Below are 20535 nucleotides of genomic sequence, written 5' to 3' on the forward strand. Positions count from 1 at the left end.
GTTATGCTCATAGCAAAGGTGTTTTAGGTTAAGATAATTTTCGCTTTGATGTGTAATTTAAACAGGATTATGACTCCTTGAACGGCTTACAAGGGAAAATCACTCGTAAGATCACACAGTATGCCGCTGTTCATTCTGAAGCTTAGTTGCCTTGTATGGAAGAACTAACGGCTTCAAATGATCGAAGGCTAGTCCTTTCTTGTAGGCATATTTTAACAGTAGAAGGTTCACTGAGAAGGTACAGAATCTTTGATGTTTGCATTCTTTACACATGAGCCAATTTTTTGGTTCAGTAAAACAAGCATTCTTTTGGTCAATGACACATCTCAACATCTTTTATTTGGTTACTAAACGGGATCGATCCAAGAATGATTCTAAATGAGAGTAAGCCTTGACGTTACGAACATGTTGCTCCTCTGTGAAATATGCTGAAACAGCCCATTTGCAAAAGTGAAACAACCTATTAGCAAAAGTGAAGACAGACTGCCTACAATAGACGTTACCCAACCCTTGCAATGTTGAGAGCCTTGTTAGTTTAGGGTGTTGATTCGTTCACACGCAGTCTGTGTTAGTATCTTGACTAAGATGAAGGATCCGATACCCTCATCCAGGCGAAAACGAAAGGAAAAACACAGAAGATGTAGCCAGCGTTAGTTCATGTAACTTCACATAAGAACAAGTGCAGCATTCTGACTCCATATCTATCATTATAACTATGGAACAAGTATTGTATCGAAAGTTACCAAAAATATCAACTTTACAAACGCAAAAAAAAAGAACAGCATTAAAACACATAATTATCTGCGACAAGCAAAGAGATTCTCCGAATCCAAGTCCTTATCAACAGCATGAACTGGGGAGGTGCTGAGCAAGATACATTAGCTTTTACTGAAGAAGTTTCAGGTAAAACACACAAACCTAGACGATTGGAGTTTATAATGTATTGCACTGTACATACTATGATTTGAGCTAAATGCCTGTGTTTTGTCTTGTAGTGCATGCTCAAAAATAATTTAACTTATAAATTGGGTAGTGTCATCGAGTGCCTTTTAATAGTTATTGTCTATAGGTTTTGTTTTCATCATATTCATATGCTTGCTATGAAATGTTTGAACTAAATTTTATACTTATGATTATATTTGCATGTGATCTAATATTCTAGAGGATAGAGTGTTGGGCTTCTACCCATTTGTTTCGTGTTCGAAACTCTCATCCTATAATAGTTTTGAACATTCTCATTCCCTTTAATAATAATAAATAAAAACATTAGCTAATACACCAAAAGGGTTAATTACACTAATACCCCTTGAGAAACCCCCTTAGGTTTGAAACATTACACTAACACCCCTTCATGTTTTAATTCACTTTCACATCCACCCCTTAAGGACCCCTTAAGTACGAAATTAAACTTGTAGTTAATTACATAAAAATAAAAATTTATAGATAAATAAATCACATTCAAAAAATTACATTTAAACATTAAAAGGAAAAAAACAAAAGAAATCCTCTTGTAAGATTTATCAATGTGAAAAATCGGCATCTGGTTTCTCCAGAGGCTATTGATTTTCTAGATAAGCTTCTTCGATATGATCACCAAAAGCCTTACAGCAAAACAAGCAATGGCTATGCATGTTATTGAATCCTTCGGTAAAAAAGACATTGTATATATGCCCCTTTGTCCTTGGGTGGAGCATGTGAACACAAAGAGATCAACAGAGGAAAATATTTTTGTAGCTTAGGATGTTCGCTGCATCCCTTGTTTTCAAAGTTTTAATGCTGATATTCTTTCTTTGAAAAGAGATGGAGGGTGGGGTGGGTGCAGGCTAAGAAATTGGAAGGGAATAAGAGATGCGATGATATATGATGTATGCATTTAGGGTGCTGGCTAAGAAATTGATAGGGAGGAAGGGATTCAATGAATATAAGATATGCATCTAGGGTTTTTTTTAATGTTTTAATATAATTTTCTTATTTTGATTTTTGTCCTATTTATTTATAAAAGTTTTTATTTTTAAATAATTAACGACAAGGGTGATTTCGTCCTTAAGGGGTGGATGTGAAAGTGAATTAAAACATAAAGGGGTGTTAGTGTAATGTTTCAAACTTGAGGGGGCTTTGTGAAAAAACGATAAACCTCAAGGGGTGTTAGTGTGATTAACCCTACACAAAAATTTTATATTCTTCTTTCATATTATAAGCTTGTGTTCTTATGCTAAATTCTCCAATAGTCATTGTGACGACCCGTCCCTAATTTTACGTTTTTATTAATTTTAAAAGCGTGGATTTACGAAAATGCCCTAGAGGCAAGGACTTTGACTTCCATTGACCATCGTTTAGAGGAACGTATGACTTATTCTTTTAGCGTATCCTCGTAGTACTCGTTGGTACGAACGCATAGGCGAAAGCCGTTTGCGAGTCCGGATTATAACGGTATAGTTACGGACATTTGAAATTTGTTATTTAAAGTTAGTTAAATAAATTGAACTCCCATCTTGTGGGAAAGAAGCCAATCAGCTTTCAGCAAGGAAATAAGGAACCAATCATATTATTTCTTTTGAGGACCAATCAGAAAAGTGGAAAGAAAAAAAAAAGGGCCAATTAGGAAGAGGGAGAGAAGCTCCCAACTTCTCCTTCCCGTCAACCCACACAACCCAGTTCGACCACTCACTTTCCAAGGCCAATTCCAGCCAACTCTAGTAGAGTTTTTTGACGCCACCACCACCATCTTGAAGCTCTCATTCCCCTCTACAAAACTCACCCAAGAACCACCTTGATTAACCACGGTATGTGGCGGTTTGAGGCCACGAAAGTTGACGAAAATCAACAGTGTTACGGCCACTCTTTTCAAATTTTCGGCGAATCGGCAAAGCGATGGCCGATGCCACCACTTGGGCTTTGTAGCCCATCATCCCAGGAGCAAATCCTGACCAGCCTTGACCTTGTTGGACCACCGTAGATGACGAATCGACGCCGGGAAGCTTTAGGCACCCGCCGACTTTGTGGGCAAAATTGACCATCTTCCGTCCACTTTTGGCCTTGGCCACAGGTATGAAAGTTATTCCTCTCTTTGAGATCTTCATTTTTGTGAAATTTGAGAATTTTTAGAAATAGTGAAATTTTCCGGTGAACTGTGGCGGCTAGCCATTGCGTGCGGCGGCGCGTGGGCCGAAACCCCACCTTACCATGTTAGGCTAATTTGGATGCCCTGATTCCATATTTAACATCCGATTAACGAAATTCCATTGTTTGGGTATAATTTCTCTAAGGTCCGCTACTTGGACATTATGTGAATCGACGATCCGACCGTTGGATCATCACCAAACCTTAGTACTTTGTAGTATGTAATATTTGAGGATCATAGGAACTTACGGATCAGGAATCCGACGTACGGATCTTTCCAAATTAGATTTGTAAGTTCGTAAAATAAAACGTCGGCCGCCACTTAATTGTAGCAATTGGTGGAGATTCGACTGTTGGATCGTTCCAAAACTTTAGGATGTTGTTCTAGAAGCATAATGTGGATCTTTGGAAGTTACGAATCGGAAATCCAAGGTACGGATCTTCCGGATCGAATTACGTAGGGTGTGGGGCGCAACCAAGTTGATGCGGGAGTTGATTTTGATGAGATGATGGCTATTTTGGTGTCTGGAGGTGTAGTAATTCAACCAATTCAAAATAAACTTTGTGAGTAGAGAGCATAGTATTGATGATACAGGTAATCCTATAAACCTTTAGCATTGTCCCAAATGTGCTTTTATTTTCGTTTACCTGAATAAACATAGTTTCCATCTCACTTTTAATTGCTTCCTTCCATAAAGGAGCCCCAGAAGAAGACATTGCTTCTTTAAAAATTCTAGGTTCATTCTCGGATAAGAAAGCAATGAAATCTGGTCCAAAGTTTTTAGAAACTTTGATTCTTTTTCCTCTTCTTGGCTTCATCATGACTATGATCATGAACTCTCTTTGTATTAGAACCAGATTCCTTTTCTTTGTAAGGGAATATATCCTCAAAGAATTCTGCATCCGCTGATTCTAATATAGTGTTAACATGTATGTCAGAAATCGAAGATTTCACAAGAAGGAACCTATAAGCAGCACTATTATTTGCATATCCAATGAATACGCAATCAATAGTTTTAGGTCCTAGTTTCGTTCTTTTTGGTAACGGAACTTGCACCTTTGCTAAGCAACCCCACACTTTGAGGGTTTTATAAGTGGGTTTATGTCCTTTCCATATCTCATAAGGTGACTCATCAATCTTTTTTAGAGGAACCTTATTCAATATGGTATTTGCAGTAAGTAAAGCTTCACCCCACAAACTGTGTGGAAGCCTAGAACTATTTAACATGGAATTAATCATATCTTTGAATGTTCTATTTTTTCTTTCGGCAACACCATTTTGTTGTGGTGTGTATGGAGCCGTTGTTTGATGTATAATTCCATGTTGTGCACAAAAATCTGAGAAGGCAGTAGACTCATACTCTCCTCCTTTATCGGATCTAAGTGCTTTGATTTTTCTCTCAAGTTGATTTTCAACTTCGGCTTTATATGTCTTAAACATATTCAAAGCTTCGTCCTTGCTATGAATCAAATAAACATAGCAATACTTACTGCAATCATCAATGAAAGTGACATAATAATTCTTTCCTCCACGACTTGGTGTGGATTTAAAGTCACAAATATCACTATGAATTAATCCAAGTAATTCATTTGCTCTTTCCAAAATTGACTTTCTCGTTTGCCTAGCAAATTTTGATTCAGTACATGTTTCACACTTATGATTAAAATTAATTTCGAATTTAGGTAATAATTCTAATTTAACCATTCTATGCATAGAACGAAAATTAAAATGTCCTAATCTAGCATGCCAAATATTAGAAGACTCAACAATATAAGTAGAAGCATTTATTTTATTAGCATCATCAATGGCAATTACATTGAGTTTCACAAGGCCATCAGCCACATAACCCTTGGTAAGTACAAATTTGTTGGATTCCATTACAAGTTTAAAGCCCTTAGCAATTAGAATTGGTCCAGAAACCAAGTTCCTCCTCATTTCAGGAACATGCAGCACATTCAGCAAGGTCAAACTTTTCCCAGATGTGAATTTGAGTACCACCTTGCCATATCCCTCCACCGCAGATGAGGCAGAATTGCCCATATACAGCTTTTCTCCAGGGGCAGCAGGGTGATATTCTGTGAACAGATTTCTGTCAGCGCAGATGTGCTTTGTAGCACCAGTATCCATCAACCATTCACTCACATTGGAGACCATGTTAACCTCGGACACAACAACAACCAATTCTTCATCGGTGATTGCCAGGTTAACATGGTTGTTGTTGTTTCCGTGGCCATGATTTCTATCCTTGCGATGATAACAATCTTGTGCCTTGTGACCAGATTTGCCACACACATAGCAGGCGCCCTTAATCTTCTTCAGATTCTTGCCTTTAGGAGCAAGGGCAGATTGCACAAACTGCTTGGTTTTCGGAGCAGGAGCCTTATTTTTTTTCGGCTTAGCTTTGGAGTTTCCTCCCTCAACATAATTCGCATTGGCTTCAATGGCCGCAAACCCTCCAGAACGGTCTGCCTTTCTGTGGTCTTCTTCCACACGTAGCCTCAGAATCAAATCCTCCATATTCATCTCACGACGCTTGTGCTTGAGATAAATTTTGAAGTCATTCCAGGAAGTTGGCAATTTCTCGATTATCACCCCAACTTGGAAATGCTCATTGATCTCGCATCCCGCAGAATGCAATTCATAGATCCTGGATTTCTTCGACCTGAGAAACAACAGATTTGGAATCTACCATTGTATATTTGAGAAACTTACCGATAACAAATTTCTTTGAACCGGCATCATCAATCTTATACTTTTTCTCTAGGGATTCCCACAACTCCTTCGCTGTCTTGCACAAAGAATAAATGTCGTAGAGATTGTCATCCAAACTATTCAGGATATAGTTTCTGCAACAAAACTCGGAATGATTCCAAGCTTCAATTGCCATGACAGTCTCTCTTGTTATTGGATTCTCATCCAAACTATTCAGATTTTTATCTTCTGAGTATTTTGGCACAGCACCATTCACATTTACAGATTGTTGATCCATAAATTTCTGTTTCAAGATTGTTGGATATAAGTCAACAATCTGTGATTTAAATATAGATATGCTAATAAACAATAAATGCAAATATAAAAATTAACAGAGTATCAAAAAACAAAAATATAAAACAAATAACTTGAAGATCGAGGCTTGCGTACCGCAATGTCCTTGAAACAAAAATTTCGTCCCTACTCAGTGCTTGTAGTTCTACGGACGTCTGCTTCACCAGGATTCAACGATCTAAGTCAAAAATTCCAGCATCGGAAAATTGACTTCTGGCGAATATTAATGTGGTTCTCTCAGAAATGATGTTTATGATTGCAGGAGAAGATTTATGATTTTTCTGTGTCCTAAATGCCATGCAGATGGATGTATATATAATGTGATTATACATGTTCGCAACAGGTATGAGGAAGGGATGCATCTGTTGGGAGACATCTGCTGAAAATGGTGTTTTTGTTTCTGCGTTTTCACACTTCAGACTTCATCTGAAAAGATGAGTCTGTTGGAAAAAATAATTAATTAATTAATATAAATTCGAAATTAAAAATAATTAATTATTTCCGAAAATAATTAATTAATTTAATTGTTAGAGCCTAAAGCCCCAAGGCCCAAGGCCCATCTTTTGACAATTAAATATATATTAAATATATATTAATTATAATTAATTATATATATTAATTACCAATTAATTAGTACACCCCAAAGCCTAACCCCAAGGGTGAGCCCAATTTTAGTCTCTAGGCCTATTACTCCAATCACTTTCTATAAAGGACAAAGCCTTATAAAGTGATAAAATCTTTTGAGAATGGCCAATGTGGGACAAAGAAATTTCTACTCAAACTGCTCAAATTTCCAACAAGGTGTTTTAGGTTAAGATAATTTTCGCTTTGATGTGTAATTTAAACAGGATTATGACTCTTTGAACGGCTTACAAGGGAAAATCACTCGTAAGATCACACAGTATGCCGCTGTTCATTCCGAAGATTAATTGCCTTGTATGGAAGAACTAACGGCTTCAAATGATCGAAGGCTAGTCCTTTCTTGTAGGCATATTTTAACAGTAGAAGGTTCACTGAGAAGGTACAGAATCTTTGATGTTTGCATTCTTTACACATGAGCCAATTTTTTGGTTCAGTAAAACAAGCATTCTTTTGGTCAATGACACATCTCAACATCTTTTATTTGGTTACTAAACGGGATCGATCCAAGAATGATTCTAAATGAGAGTAAGCCTTGACGTTACGAACATGTTGCTCCTCTGTGAAATATGCTGAAACAGCCCATTTGCAAAAGTGAAACAACCTATTAGCAAAAGTGAAGACAGACTGCCTACAATAGACGTTACCCAACCCTTGCAATGCTGAGAGCCTTGTTAGTTTAGGGTGTTGATTCGTTCACACGCAATCTGTGTTAGTATCTTGACTAAAATGAAGGATCTGATACCCTCATCCAGGCGAAAACGAAAGGAAAAACACAGAAGATGTAGCCAGCGTTAGTTCATGTAACTTCACATAAGAACAAGTGCAGCATTCTGACTTCATATCTATCATTATAACTATGGAACAAGTATTGTATCGAAAGTTACCAAAAATATCAACTTTACAAACGCAAAAAAAAGAACAGCATTAAAACACATAATTATCTGCGACAAGCAAAGAGATTCTCCGAATCCAAGTCCTTATCAACAACATGAACTGGGGAGGTGCTGGGCAAGATACACAAGATGCCAGCTAAGAGCCATTAGGTCATCTCCAACCGAAGAGTCCAGAGGGCCGAAAATAGCTCGAAAACCGTCTCTAACAGAGGGCTAGGCCAAAGGGCTTGTGGGGCCGACAGAATCTGAAAGAGCCAAAAGGCCAGAGGGCTGGCTCCTTCCAACCAACCAGCCAGCCCTGGGCTGGCCAGAATTTTGCTTAAAACTGTTGGATTTCCTGTCTGATATAACCGACAGGAATAATTTACTGTCGGTTATAACCGACACGAATAGTAATGGCTAAACAGGAATTTTTTTTATTAATTGCACTTGTGTCGGTTATAACCGACACGAATAGTAATTTGAATTGCAATCGTGTCGGTTATAACCGACATGAATAGTATGAAAAATTTGAATACAACGGCTAGCTGAGTCAGCTAGCCGTTGTATTCAAATTTTTTTTTTTTATGAATTTAAACCTTTTTTTTCTATTTTTAAATTCTATTTTTTTTTCTATAACTTCCTATAACTTCTATTTTACAAAATTTGTTTCATATTTTTTTTAAATTCTATTTTTTTCCAATAACTTCTATTTTACAAAATTTGGTTCATATTTTTTTTAAATTCCATTTTTTTTTCCTATAACTTCCTTTTTACAAAATTTGTTTCATATTTTTTTAATTCCATTTTTTTTTCCTATAACCTCATTTTTACAAAATTTGTTTCATATTTTCTTAATTCCATTTTTTTTTCCTATAACTTCCTTTTTACACAATTTGTTTCATATTTTTTTAATTCCATTTTTTTTTCTTATAACTTCTTTTTTACAAAATTTGTTTCATATTTTTTTAATTCCATTTTTTTCCTATAACTTCTATTTCACAAAATTTGATTCATATTTTTTTTCAATTCTATTTTTTTAAATAATAAATTATATTTGGCCATATGACCCTTTGACCCTCTTTTGGAGATGGTTTTTTGTGACAGGGCTAAAACGAGTTCTATGGCCCTTTGACCCTCGGTTGGAGACGAAGGCAAATATGGCCATGTACTGTTCATTAAAATATTAATATCTTGGAGGGCCAGAGGGCTAAAACGAGCCATCTGGCCAGCCCTCGGTTGGAGATGGCCTTAGTGACGCGATGTTGAGGAATGAAGAAAATTTATTTAGCTTCTTCAGCCTCTCACGCATCTCGTTAAGCCTCTCAATATCAGGCTCAACCACCTGTTGCTCCCTCCTCGAGACTTGTGGAGGCGTCGTGATTGAGTGTTCACCTTCAGTGGTAGTCTGCTGCTGCTGCTGGTGGCCAGCCTCCCTGCTGATTCTGGCATCAACATGTACCCTCTCTCTTCCTCTTCCTTCTTCCTTCTCGATCTTCATTCTCTCAAACATCACCTGCACGCACATTCTATGCAATGAGAGCAAATACACACGACCAAGTACACGCGCAATGCCATAAAAGAATTACTTGGAACACTGCAGATAGAACAAGACTGAAAATGAAGGCGAGACAGCGCGAACACTTGGCGAAAAAAGCGAAAGAAGGGAAGGAGACTGCGGAGGAAGCAGTTGGTAAGGTGAAGGCTGGAGCGGGGGAGCTCAAAAGTGACTTGGCGGAAAAAGCAAAAGAAGCTAAAGAGACTACGGAGGAAGCAGCTTTTAAGGTGAAGGCTGCAGCGGAGGAGCTCAAAAGTGACTTGGCTGAAAAAGCGAAAGAAGCGAAAGAGACTGCGGAGGAAGCAGCTGGTAAGGTTAAGGCTGGAGCGGAGGAGCTCAAAAGTGGGACCCAGAAGAGGCTGCATCAGTTGAAGGACAAAGGAAGAGAGTTATGGTACGGTGCATTCAGGTCCATAGCATCGGGTGACTTACTGGAGGGTTTGATGTCCGTGGCGCATCTGTTCGGGCTGGCTACGGCTTACGGGATGTGCATGTGGATTACGTTGGTGTCGAGCCACGTGTTGGCGGGGAGCCTGCCGCCGCAGCAGTTTGGGATGGTACAGAGCAAGATTTACAAGGTTTATTTCAAGGCCATGGCGTACAGTGTTAGGATGGCATTGTTGGGTCATTTGTGGAGACATAGAAGTTCGTTGTTTCGAGGGAAGTCGGCGGATATGTTGCATAACTATAACCTTATCGCTGCCCTTTCCATGATCTTATTCAATATGATGTACTTGGAGCCTCGATCCACTAAGGTAATCGTCAACAAAAAATTATTTAGAATCATATATAAGTTGTACGTCTAGTGTATTAACCACTAGCTTTTTATTATTTTGTATTTCGGAATCACGGAACAATTAGTGCTCTGATATTCTTATGATTTTACCCTGATGTAGATTGTTTTGATATAATTACTTTGTTTATGCTGTGATATCGTTCGGAGGATTTTGTCTTCCAGCAGATTTGGCTCTGGTGCGTGTCATTGCATGATCCCCTTCACAGGCATGATTGTTAATTGTCAATACGTTCTTTTGGTTAAATGTGGGTAGTATGTGTTTATTGTTCGACAAGAGCACTTGAAACAACTCGCGAGTCTAGAACCCTATATTTTTCACAGTTTGTGCATTACAATTATTTGGAGCCATCGGCATAGTTCATTGTGTTGAAGGTCTTTCTACTTTTTCTACTGATTTAATGATAGAGATTTCTATAACTACGAGACATAATTTAAAAGAGCCTTGTATGTTAATTACTCGGCGTTTTGGATGGAATTTGGTTGTCCGTGTTTTCTTGTTTTTAGTCTCCTAAACTCGCCTTCATTTTCAGTCTTGTTCTACCCGCAGTGTTCCAAGTAATTCTTTTATGGCATTGTGCGTGTACTTGGTCGTGTGTATTTGCTCTCATTGCATAGAATGTGCGTGCAGGTGATGTTTGAGAGAATGAAGATCGAGAAAGAATAAGGAAGAGGAAGAGAGAGAGTACATGTTGATGCCAGAATCAGCATGGAGGCTGGCCACAGCAGCAGCATCAGACTACCACTGAAGGTGAACCCTCAATCACGACGCATCTGTTGGATATAAGTCAACAATCTGTGATTTAAATATAGATATGCTAATAAACAATAAATGCAAATATAAAAATTAACAGAGTATCAAAAAACAAAAATATAAAACAAATAACTTGAAGATCGAGGCTTGCGTACCGCAATGTCCTTGAAACAAAAATTTCGTCCCTACTCAGTGCTTGTAGTTCTACGGACGTCTGCTTCACCAGGATTCAACGATCTAAGTCAAAAATTCCAGCATCGGAAAATTGACTTCTGGCGAATATTAATGTGGTTCTCTCAGAAATGATGTTTATGATTTTAGGAGAAGATTTATGATTTTTCTGTGTTCTAAATGCCATGCAGATGGATGTATATATAATGTGATTATATCTGTTCGCAACAGGTATGAGGAAGGGATGCATCTGTTGGGAGACATTTGCTGAAAATGGTGTTTTTGTTTCTGCGTTTTCACACTTCAGACTTCATCTGAAAAGATGAGTCCGCTGGAAAAAATAAATAATTAATTAATTTAAATTCGAAATTAAAAATAATTAATTAATTCCGAAAATAATTAATTAATTTAATTATTAGAACCCAAAGCCCCAAGGCCCAAGGCCCATCTTTTGACAATTAAATATATATTAATTATATATTAATTATAATTAATTATATATATTAATTACCAATTAATTAGTACACCCCAAAGCCCAACCCTAAGGGTGAGCCCAATTTTAGTCTCCAGGCCTATTACTCCAATCACTTTCTATAAAGGACAAAGCCTTATAAAGTGATAAAAAATTTTGAGAATGGCCAATGTGGGACAAAGAAATTTCTACTCAAACTACTCAAATTTCCAATAATACCCCACATTTGAGTTGAAATTTCATTCAAACTCCAACAATTACCCCACATTTGAATGCAAATGTAAATGCAAATGGATGATTAGGCTGCCTAAAACTGAGAGAGAATAGACATGATATGCATCGGGTGAAGTGTCTTTTGGACTTGAACTTACCCTAGTGAAAACATATCGGGTTTACTTGGTGACGCAGTGGATGTGGAAGATCTTGAACTGTTCACCGTAGTAGTAAACCGAGACAATATGCTACACACCTATCATGTCTGCCACACGTCAATTCATACGGTTGTGTTCATTTCGGCCCTGAACAGATCCCGGATTTCATAGGAGCTTTAGAGAATTTAGCCATGTTAATTCTCATAAATGTGGCCCCATTTACTCCTATATAGGTGACATTAATTAAGAATAGTCTGTCATATTCCTCTTGATAACAAGATATTAATGTCATTAAATGTATAAAACATAACCCCTCAAACATCAACAGACAACACACATTTTATCATAAGAATGGGAAAGTTGTGTGTTCAACTTTTGAATCAAACTCAACCAGTTTGCCTATTGAACCTAGACCATGGGATCTCCAATCAGCTAGGTTAGGTTTCCGCCCAGTTCGATTCATTGAATTGGCTTGAGACCCATTTCCCTCGATGTAAATAATATTTGCTCTCTTGGTAGGCCTTTTGTCAAAGGATCAACTATATTTTCCTTTGACTTCACATAATCAATGGATATTATTCCATTGGAGAGCATCTTCTTAAGAGTATTGTGTCGACGTCTGATGTGACGTGACTTCCCATTGTATACATGACTTTTGGCCCTTGATTGAGCGGCCATACTATCACAATGTATACATATAGTCGTTACCGGCTTTGTCCACATTGGAATATCCTCCAGAAAATTTTTGAGCCACTCGGCTTCTTCGCCAGCCAAGTCTAAAGCTATAAACTCGGATTCCATGGTGGACCGAGCTATACATTTCTGTTTAGAGGATTTCCAAGATATTGCTGCACCTCCCAAGGTAAAAACATATCCACTTGTCGACTTGGATTCTGTAGTGTCAGAAATCCAATTGGCATCACTGAAGCCTTCTACAACAGGTGGATATTTTGTGTAGTGTAATCCGTAGTCAAGTGTATTTTTCAAATACCTTAACACTCTTACTAAAGCATCCCAATGCTCTTGTGCCGGATTACTTGTATATCTACTAAGCCTACTTACTGCATACGCTAAGTCGGGCCTAGTTGAATTCATCAAGTACATTAGACTTCCAATTACTTGAGAATATTCAAGTTGAGATATGGCATCGCCTTTATTTTTCTCCAACTTGCATCCAACATCAAAAGGAGTTGCAGCAGATTTGCAGTCAGATTGACCAAACATTCGTAATATTTTTTCTGCATAATGGGATTGTGTAAGGACATATCATTCACTATTTCTCTTAATTTGAATTCCTAAAATGGCATCGGCTTGACCTAAGTCTTTCATGTCAAAACTGGAATTCAACATTTTCTTTGTTTTGTTTATGACATCTTTATATTTCTCGTGCCATTGTTTTGGTGCTTGTTTAAGTCCATATAATGACTTAACTAATTTGCACACTTTGCTTTCTTGTCCTTTAAGCACAAACCCTTCAGGTTGTTCCATGTATATTTCTTCATCTAGTTCTCCATTTAAAAATGCTGTTTTTACATCCATTTGATGTATATCAAAGTTATATACAGCCGCAATCGCTATTAACGTCCTAATTGACGTTATGCGAGAAACTGGAGAATAGGTGTCGAAATAATCCAACCTTTATTTTTTGCGATAACCTTTGGCTACTAAACGTGCCTCGAACTTATCAATGGTTCCATCCGCCTTAAGTTTCTTCTTGAAAATCCATTTATGGCCAATTGGTTTACTACCGGGAGGTAAATCAACCAATTCCCATGTGTTATTTTCCATAATGGATTCCATCTCACTTTTAATTGCTTCCTTCCATAAAGGAGCCTCAGAAGAAGACATTGCTTCTTTAAAAGTTCTAGGTTCATTCTCGGATAAGAAAGTAATGAAATCTGGTCCAAAGTTTTTAGAAACTTTGATTCTTTTTCCTCTTCTTGGTTCCACATCATTTCCTTGGACACCAGAAGAAGAGGCTTCATCATGACTATGATCATGAACTCTCTTTGTATTAGAACCATATTCCTTTTCTTTGTAAGGGAATATATCCTCAAAGAATTCTGCATCCGCTGATTCTAATATAGCGTTAACATGGATGTCAGAAATCGACGATTTCACAAGAAGGAACCTATAAGCAGCACTATTATTTGCATATCCAATGAATACACAATCAATAGTTTTAGGTCCTAGTTTCGTTCTTTTTGGTAACAGAACTTGCACCTTTGCTAAGCAACCCCACACTTTGAGGGTTTTATAAGTGGGTTTATGTCCTTTCCATATCTCATAAGGTGACTCGTCAATCTTTTTTAGAGGAACCTTATTCAATATGGTATTTGCAGTAAGTAAAGCTTCACCCCACAAACTGTGTGGAAGCCTAGAACTATTTAACATGAAATTAATCATATCTTTGAATGTTCTATTTTTTCTTTCGGCAACACCATTTTGTTGTGGTGTGTATGGAGCCGTTGTTTGATGTATAATTCCATGTTGTGCACAAAAATCTGAAAAGGTAGTAGACTCATACTCTCCTCCTCTATCGGATCTAAGTGCTTTGATTTTTCTCTTAAGTTGATTTTCAACTTCGGCTTTATATGTCTTAAACATATTCAAAGCTTTGTCCTTACTATGAATCAAATAAACATAGCAATACTTACTGCAATCATCAATGAAAGTGACATAATAATTCTTTCCTCCACGACTTGGTGTGGATTTAAAGTCACAAAGATCAGTATGAATTAATCCAAGTAATTCATTTGATCTTTCCAAAATTGACTTTCTCGTTTGCCTAGCAAATTTTGATTCAGTACATGTTTCACACTTATGATTAAAATTAATTTCGAATTTAGGTAATAATTCTAATTTAACCATTCTATGCATAGAACGAAAATTAACATGTCCTAATCTAGCATGCCAAATATTAGAAGACTCAACAATATAAGTAGAAGCATTTATTTTATTAGCATCATCAATGGCAATTACATTGAGTTTCACAAGGCCATCAGCCACATAACCCTTTCCAACAAACATCCCACCCTTGGTAAGTACAAATTTGTTGGATTCCATTACAAGTTTAAAGCCCTTAGCAATTAGAATTGGTCCAGAAACCAAGTTCCTCCTCATTTCAGGAACATGTAGCACATTTAGCAAGGTCAAACTTTTCCCATATGTGAATTTGAGTACCACCTTGCCATATCCCTCCACCGCAGATGAGGCAGAATTGCCCATATACAGCTTTTCTCCAGGGGCAGCAGGGTGATATTCTGTGAACAGATTTCTGTCAGCGCAGATGTGTTTTGTAGCACCAGCATCCATCAACCATTCATTCACATTGGAGACCATGTTAACCTCGGACGCAACAGCAACCAATTCTTCATCGGTGATTGCCATGTTAGCATGGTTGTTGTTGTTTCCGTGGCCATGATTTCCATCCTTGCGATGATAACAATCTTGTGCCTTGTGACCAGATTTGCCACACACATAGCAGGCGCCCTTAATCTTCTTCAGATTCTTGCCTTTAGGAGCAAGGGCAGATTGCACAAACTGCTTGGTTTTCGGAGCAGGAGCCTAATTCTTTTTCGGCTTAGCCTTGGAGTTTCCTCCCTCAACATAATTCGCATTGGCTTCAATGGCCGCAAACCCTCCAGAACAGTCTGCCTTTCTGTGGTCTTCTTCCACACGTAGCCTCAGAATCAAATCCTCCATATTCATCTCACGACGCTTGTGCTTGAGATAAATTTTGAAGTCATTCCAGGAAGTTGGCAATTTCTCGATTATCGCCCCAACTTGGAAATGCTCATTGATCTCGCATCCCTCATAATGCAATTCATAGATCAACTTCTGGATTTCTTCGACCTGAGAAACAACAGATTTGGAATCCACCATTGTATATTTGAGAAACTTACCGATAACAAATTTCTTTGAACCGGCATCATCAATCTTATACTTTTTCTCTAGGGATTCCCACAACTCCTTCGCTGTCTTGCACAGAGAATAAATGTCGTAGAGATTGTCATCCAAACTATTCAGGATATAGTTTCTGCAACAAAACTCGGAATGATTCCAAGCTTCAATTGCCATGACAGTCTCTCTCATTATTGGATTCTCATTAGACTTCGAAGCTTCTTCCTTAAGAACATGAGTGAGATTCATTGTTGTCAGGAAGAACAACATCTTCTGTTGCCATCTCTTGAAGTCCAACCCTTTGAACTTCTCAGGCTTTTCTGAGTATTTTGGCACAGCGCCATTCACATTTACAGATTGTTGATCCATAAATTTCTGTTTCAAGATTGTTGGATATAAGTCAACAATCTGTGATTTAAATATAGATATGCTAATAAACAATAAATGCAAATATAAAAATTAACAGAGTATCAAAAAACAAAAATATAAAACAAATAACATGAAGATCGAGGCTTGCGTACCGCAATGTCCTTGAAACAGAAATTTCGTCTCTACTCAGTGCTTGTAGTTCTACGGACGTCTGCTTCACCAGGATTCAACGATCTAAGTCAGAAATTCCAGCACCGGAAAATTGACTTCTGGCGAATATTAATGTGGTTCTCTCAGAAAGGATGTTTATGATTGCAGGAGAAGATTTATGATTTTTCTGTGTCCTAAATGCCATGCAGATAGATGTATATATAATGTGATTATACATGTTCGCAACAGGTATGAGGAAGGGATGCATCTATTGGGAGACATCTGCTGAAAAGGGTGTTTTTGTTTCTGCGTTTTCAAACTTTAGACTTCATCTGAAAAGATGAGTCTGTTGGAAAAAGTAATTAATTAATTAATTTAAATTCGAAATTAAAAATAATTAATTAATTCCGAAAATAATTAATTAATTTAATTATTAGAGCCCAAAGCCCCAAGGCCCAAAACCCATCTTTTGACAATTAAATATATATTAATTATATATTAATTATAATTAATTATATATATTAATTACCAATTAATTAGTACACCCCAAAGCCCAACCCCAAGGGTGAGCCCAATTTTAGTCTCCAGGCCTATTACTCCAATCACTTTCTATAAAGGACAAAACCTTATAAAGTGATAAAATCTTTTGAGAATGGCCAATGTGGGACAAAGAAATTTCTACTCAAACTACTCAAATTTCCAACAGCCTCCACAAGTCTCGAGGAGGGAGCAACACATGGTTGAGCCTGATATTGAGAAGCTTAACGAGATGCGTGAGAGGCTGAAGAAGCTAAATAAATTTTCTTCATTCCTCAACATCGCGTCACTAAGGTCATCTCCAACCAAGGGCTGGCCAGATGGCTCGTTTTAGCCATCTGGCCCTCCAATATATTAATATTTTAATGAAAAGTACATGGCCATATTTGCCTCCGTCTCCAACTGAGGGCCAAAGGCCATAAGGCTTGTTTTAGCCATATCACAAAAACCCGTCTCCAACCAAGGGTCAATGAGCCATAGAGCCAAACATAATTTATTATTTAAAAATAGAATTGAAAAAAAATATGATTCAAATTTTGTGAAATAGAAGTTATAGGAAAAAAATGGAATTAAAAAAATATATGAAACAAATTTTGTAAAAAAGAAGTTATAGGAAAAAAAATGGAATTTAAAAAAAATATGAAACAAAATTTGTAAAAAAGAAGTTATAGGAAATGGAATTTAAAAAAAATATGAACCAAATTTTGTAAAATAGAAGTTAAAAAAAATATGAACCAAAATTTGTAAAATAGAAGTTATAGGAAAAAAATAGAATTTAAAAAAAATATGAAACAAATTTTGTAAAATAAAAGTTATAGGAAGTTAAAGAAAAAAATAGAATTTAAAAATAGAAAAAAAGGTTTAAATTCATAAAAAAAATTTGAATACAATGGCTAGCTGACTCAGCTAGCCGTTGTATTCAAAATTTTCATACTATTCGTGTCGATTATAACCGACATGATTGCAATTCAAATTACTATTCGTGTCGGTTATAACCAACAAAATTGCAATTAATAAAAATAATTCATGTTTAGCCAACAGTAAATTATTCTTGTCGGTTATATCCGACAGTTTTAAGCAAAATTCTGGCCAACCCGGGGCTGGCTGGTTGGCTGGCTGGAATGAGCCAGCCCTCTGGCCCTTTGGCACTTTCAAATTCCGTCGGGCCAACGAGCCCTCTGGCCTAGCCCTCAGTTAGAGACGGTTTTCGGACTATTTTCAGCCCTCTGGCCCTCTGGACCCTTCGGTTGGAGACTCGTGTGGCCAAGTAACTCTACTTCCCAAAACTTCATCAAGTTTTTAAAATTCACGTGAACTCCTGAACAATGGTACTTCAAGGCACAATTTCGTTAACCCATAACTTGTAGCAATCTGCCCAAGTGGAGTGTGATGTACCAGTGAAACTAGGATTTGCATCGACAATTTCTGCCCTTGCCACTACTTTGCCTTTTTCAGTCCAATGTAAGTTATTGCAGTTGACATTGGTGAGGTTCTAATAAGCAAGGACTCGGGTGCCGCCTTCGTGAACTGATAAGAAACCAATTTATCATTTACCAGTGAAGTTCCAACTTGTGTAGGTGCTCTTTTATGAGTAGAATGCTTCTCATTCTGTGGAAAAAAAAAGAAAGAAAATATACATGGGTGCAATGCATCATTCTATAAAACTAGCATTGACAAAACTTAGTATGAAACCTGGCCACACTGGTAGATGGAGTAAAGGACCAGGGATTGCCTAGGCCTATTCTGACTTTCTAAAACAAATATATATATTAGGGAATTATGCATCTTTCTATTGCTTCAAGTCCTGCTTTCCACGTTTCAAGCATAACCCCATCTCCCAATTAGCTTTAATATTTTATCTATCTCCTTAACACAAATTAATAGCATTTAAAATCAAAGCAATATTTTGCCTTTCTTGGAAGAGAAAACTTTAGTTATAAGAATTTTAAAAATTTCCTTTTTTTTTTTGAAATCTTATACATTTTATCATCCTAAATTCGATACCTATTCAACAAATAAGTTTTAAATTTCTTTGATTCTCTATTGTTTCTTCTCTATTCTACATATTACATGAGAGTTATGTTTCGTAAAGTTTTTATTTATCTCATTGAGTTTAATAGTATAGGCAACGAGGTTATAATAAAATGATTTTAAAATATACAAACTCGTTGAAGACAATTATAATTTTTGTGAGTATGTAATATTATCTATGCATATCTTGTTTTGGACATTTGATTTTGATACACACACACACACACACACACACATACACACACACACACACACACATATATATATATATATATTATATTAGATTCGTAAATACCATCTGTTAAAAAAAAAACACCTTTATGAAAGAGGCCCCTCCTCACTGAAAATTCTAGCTCCGCCATTGCCTGACCGTACATCTTATTATTATACACTCATGTAGAAACTTTTGTTAACCTAATACAGTTTCTAGTTTATTGTTCATGAATTGCTTCCATGAGCTGTTTATAATTTGAGCACCTAACTTTGAAGGTGTAACCCCAAATCCATAAGCTCTAACATGACCAACATATTCCCTTTCAAGAACTTGAGCCAATGCATCCTCTTTCTTTGGAAGAGCCCCCATCAACTGAAACTTCAGACATATTTTGTTCATTACCCTTCTAAAAGATAATTAACAACATTTGTAGCTCACTCTAGGAAGTTTGGAGAGCAAGTCAATAAGTATATTTTATTGAAAACAAAACATTTCATTTTTTTATTACAAACGATAAGATAATTTATTTTAAATTTATCCAAGCTACAGGAAGGAAGATTTGAACACAAGATCTCAAGTGCATGGTTGACAATTGAGCTACAAGCCAACATACAAAAACTTAAAACATTAAGAAGAGAACCTTTCTAGATCCTATAATTGAGGAAGCAAATTACCAAGTAATTTACCAAATGGAAAACTAACCAAAAACCCCAAAAAAACTTTCTTTTTAATCGTCAGGACATAAATTTTCAAAAATGCCAATCATGCCCTTCAAGCATCTGTACAAGATGGCTTAGTATTCTACAAAATTCACGTGGTTTCACCAAAAGAAGACAAGAAGGCCTGATAATTGCATAAAACATTGGGATAAAAGGAAAAGGTGGCAAACATTTCAGCAGCCAAGACAACATAGATTCACATGACCTCCTTTAAAGTAAAGACAAGTCTGTCAGTTTTCAGAAACAGTGCTGACAACTTTCAGAAACAGTGTGATGTCATTACTCAAAAAAGTTGTAAATAGTTGAAATGTTATTTTGTCTTTTAAGAATTAGATCTTGTATATAAGGGAGTTTTTCCTCCCATGCAGAACACACCTCAACCACTCAATACATGAACACCCTACTCTCATACTTACACCATCTTCATACTCTCAAGCATCCGTAGTCTTCACAGCATCCTTGTAAACACTTCCTTGTAAACACTTTCTTGTAAACAACTATCTTTGTAAACATTCCATATATCAATAAAAGTTCAAGTGTACATATTCAAGCAATCTCCAAGTATTAAGTAAGCTTTCTTTTCTTTCTTTAGTGTACTTGTTTAATTAGACTTCTAGTCCAAAACAGGGAAACATTATTGTAGTTATATTGTTAACCTGCTAAACTGATGATTATACTTTGTTCGAGCACTCTGTTATAGTTGAATGCTTGCCATACAAATAACTGGACATTAACCAGGGTACCTCTGAGTTCTTCATACCTCTGAGTTCAGCCTTTAAGGCCTTATACTTGTACTGTGAGCGGCCGTCATGT

At 36.8% G+C, this 20535-nt stretch overlaps 1 protein-coding gene across 1 annotated transcript; it reads left to right on the forward strand.

Moving 5' to 3' along the window:
* Positions 1 to 9300: 9300 nt before the first annotated feature.
* LOC139191990 (uncharacterized) lies at positions 9301 to 10149 on the forward strand. Its single transcript, XM_070813032.1, has 2 exons — positions 9301 to 9993; positions 10135 to 10149. The coding sequence occupies exons 1-2, from the start codon at positions 9301 to 9303 to the stop codon at positions 10147 to 10149; spliced, it is 708 nt and encodes a 235-aa protein (XP_070669133.1).
* Positions 10150 to 20535: the final 10386 nt, after the last annotated feature.

The sequence above is a fragment of the Malus domestica genome, chromosome 15 (genome assembly GCF_042453785.1).
Source record: "Malus domestica chromosome 15, GDT2T_hap1".
Lineage (NCBI taxonomy): Eukaryota > Viridiplantae > Streptophyta > Magnoliopsida > Rosales > Rosaceae > Malus > Malus domestica.

What these genes read in the sequence shown, in the direction of transcription:
- LOC139191990 (XM_070813032.1), top strand. Translation starts at nt 9,301, where the DNA reads ATGAAGGCGAGACAGCGCGAACACTTGGCGAAAAAAGCGAAAGAAGGG.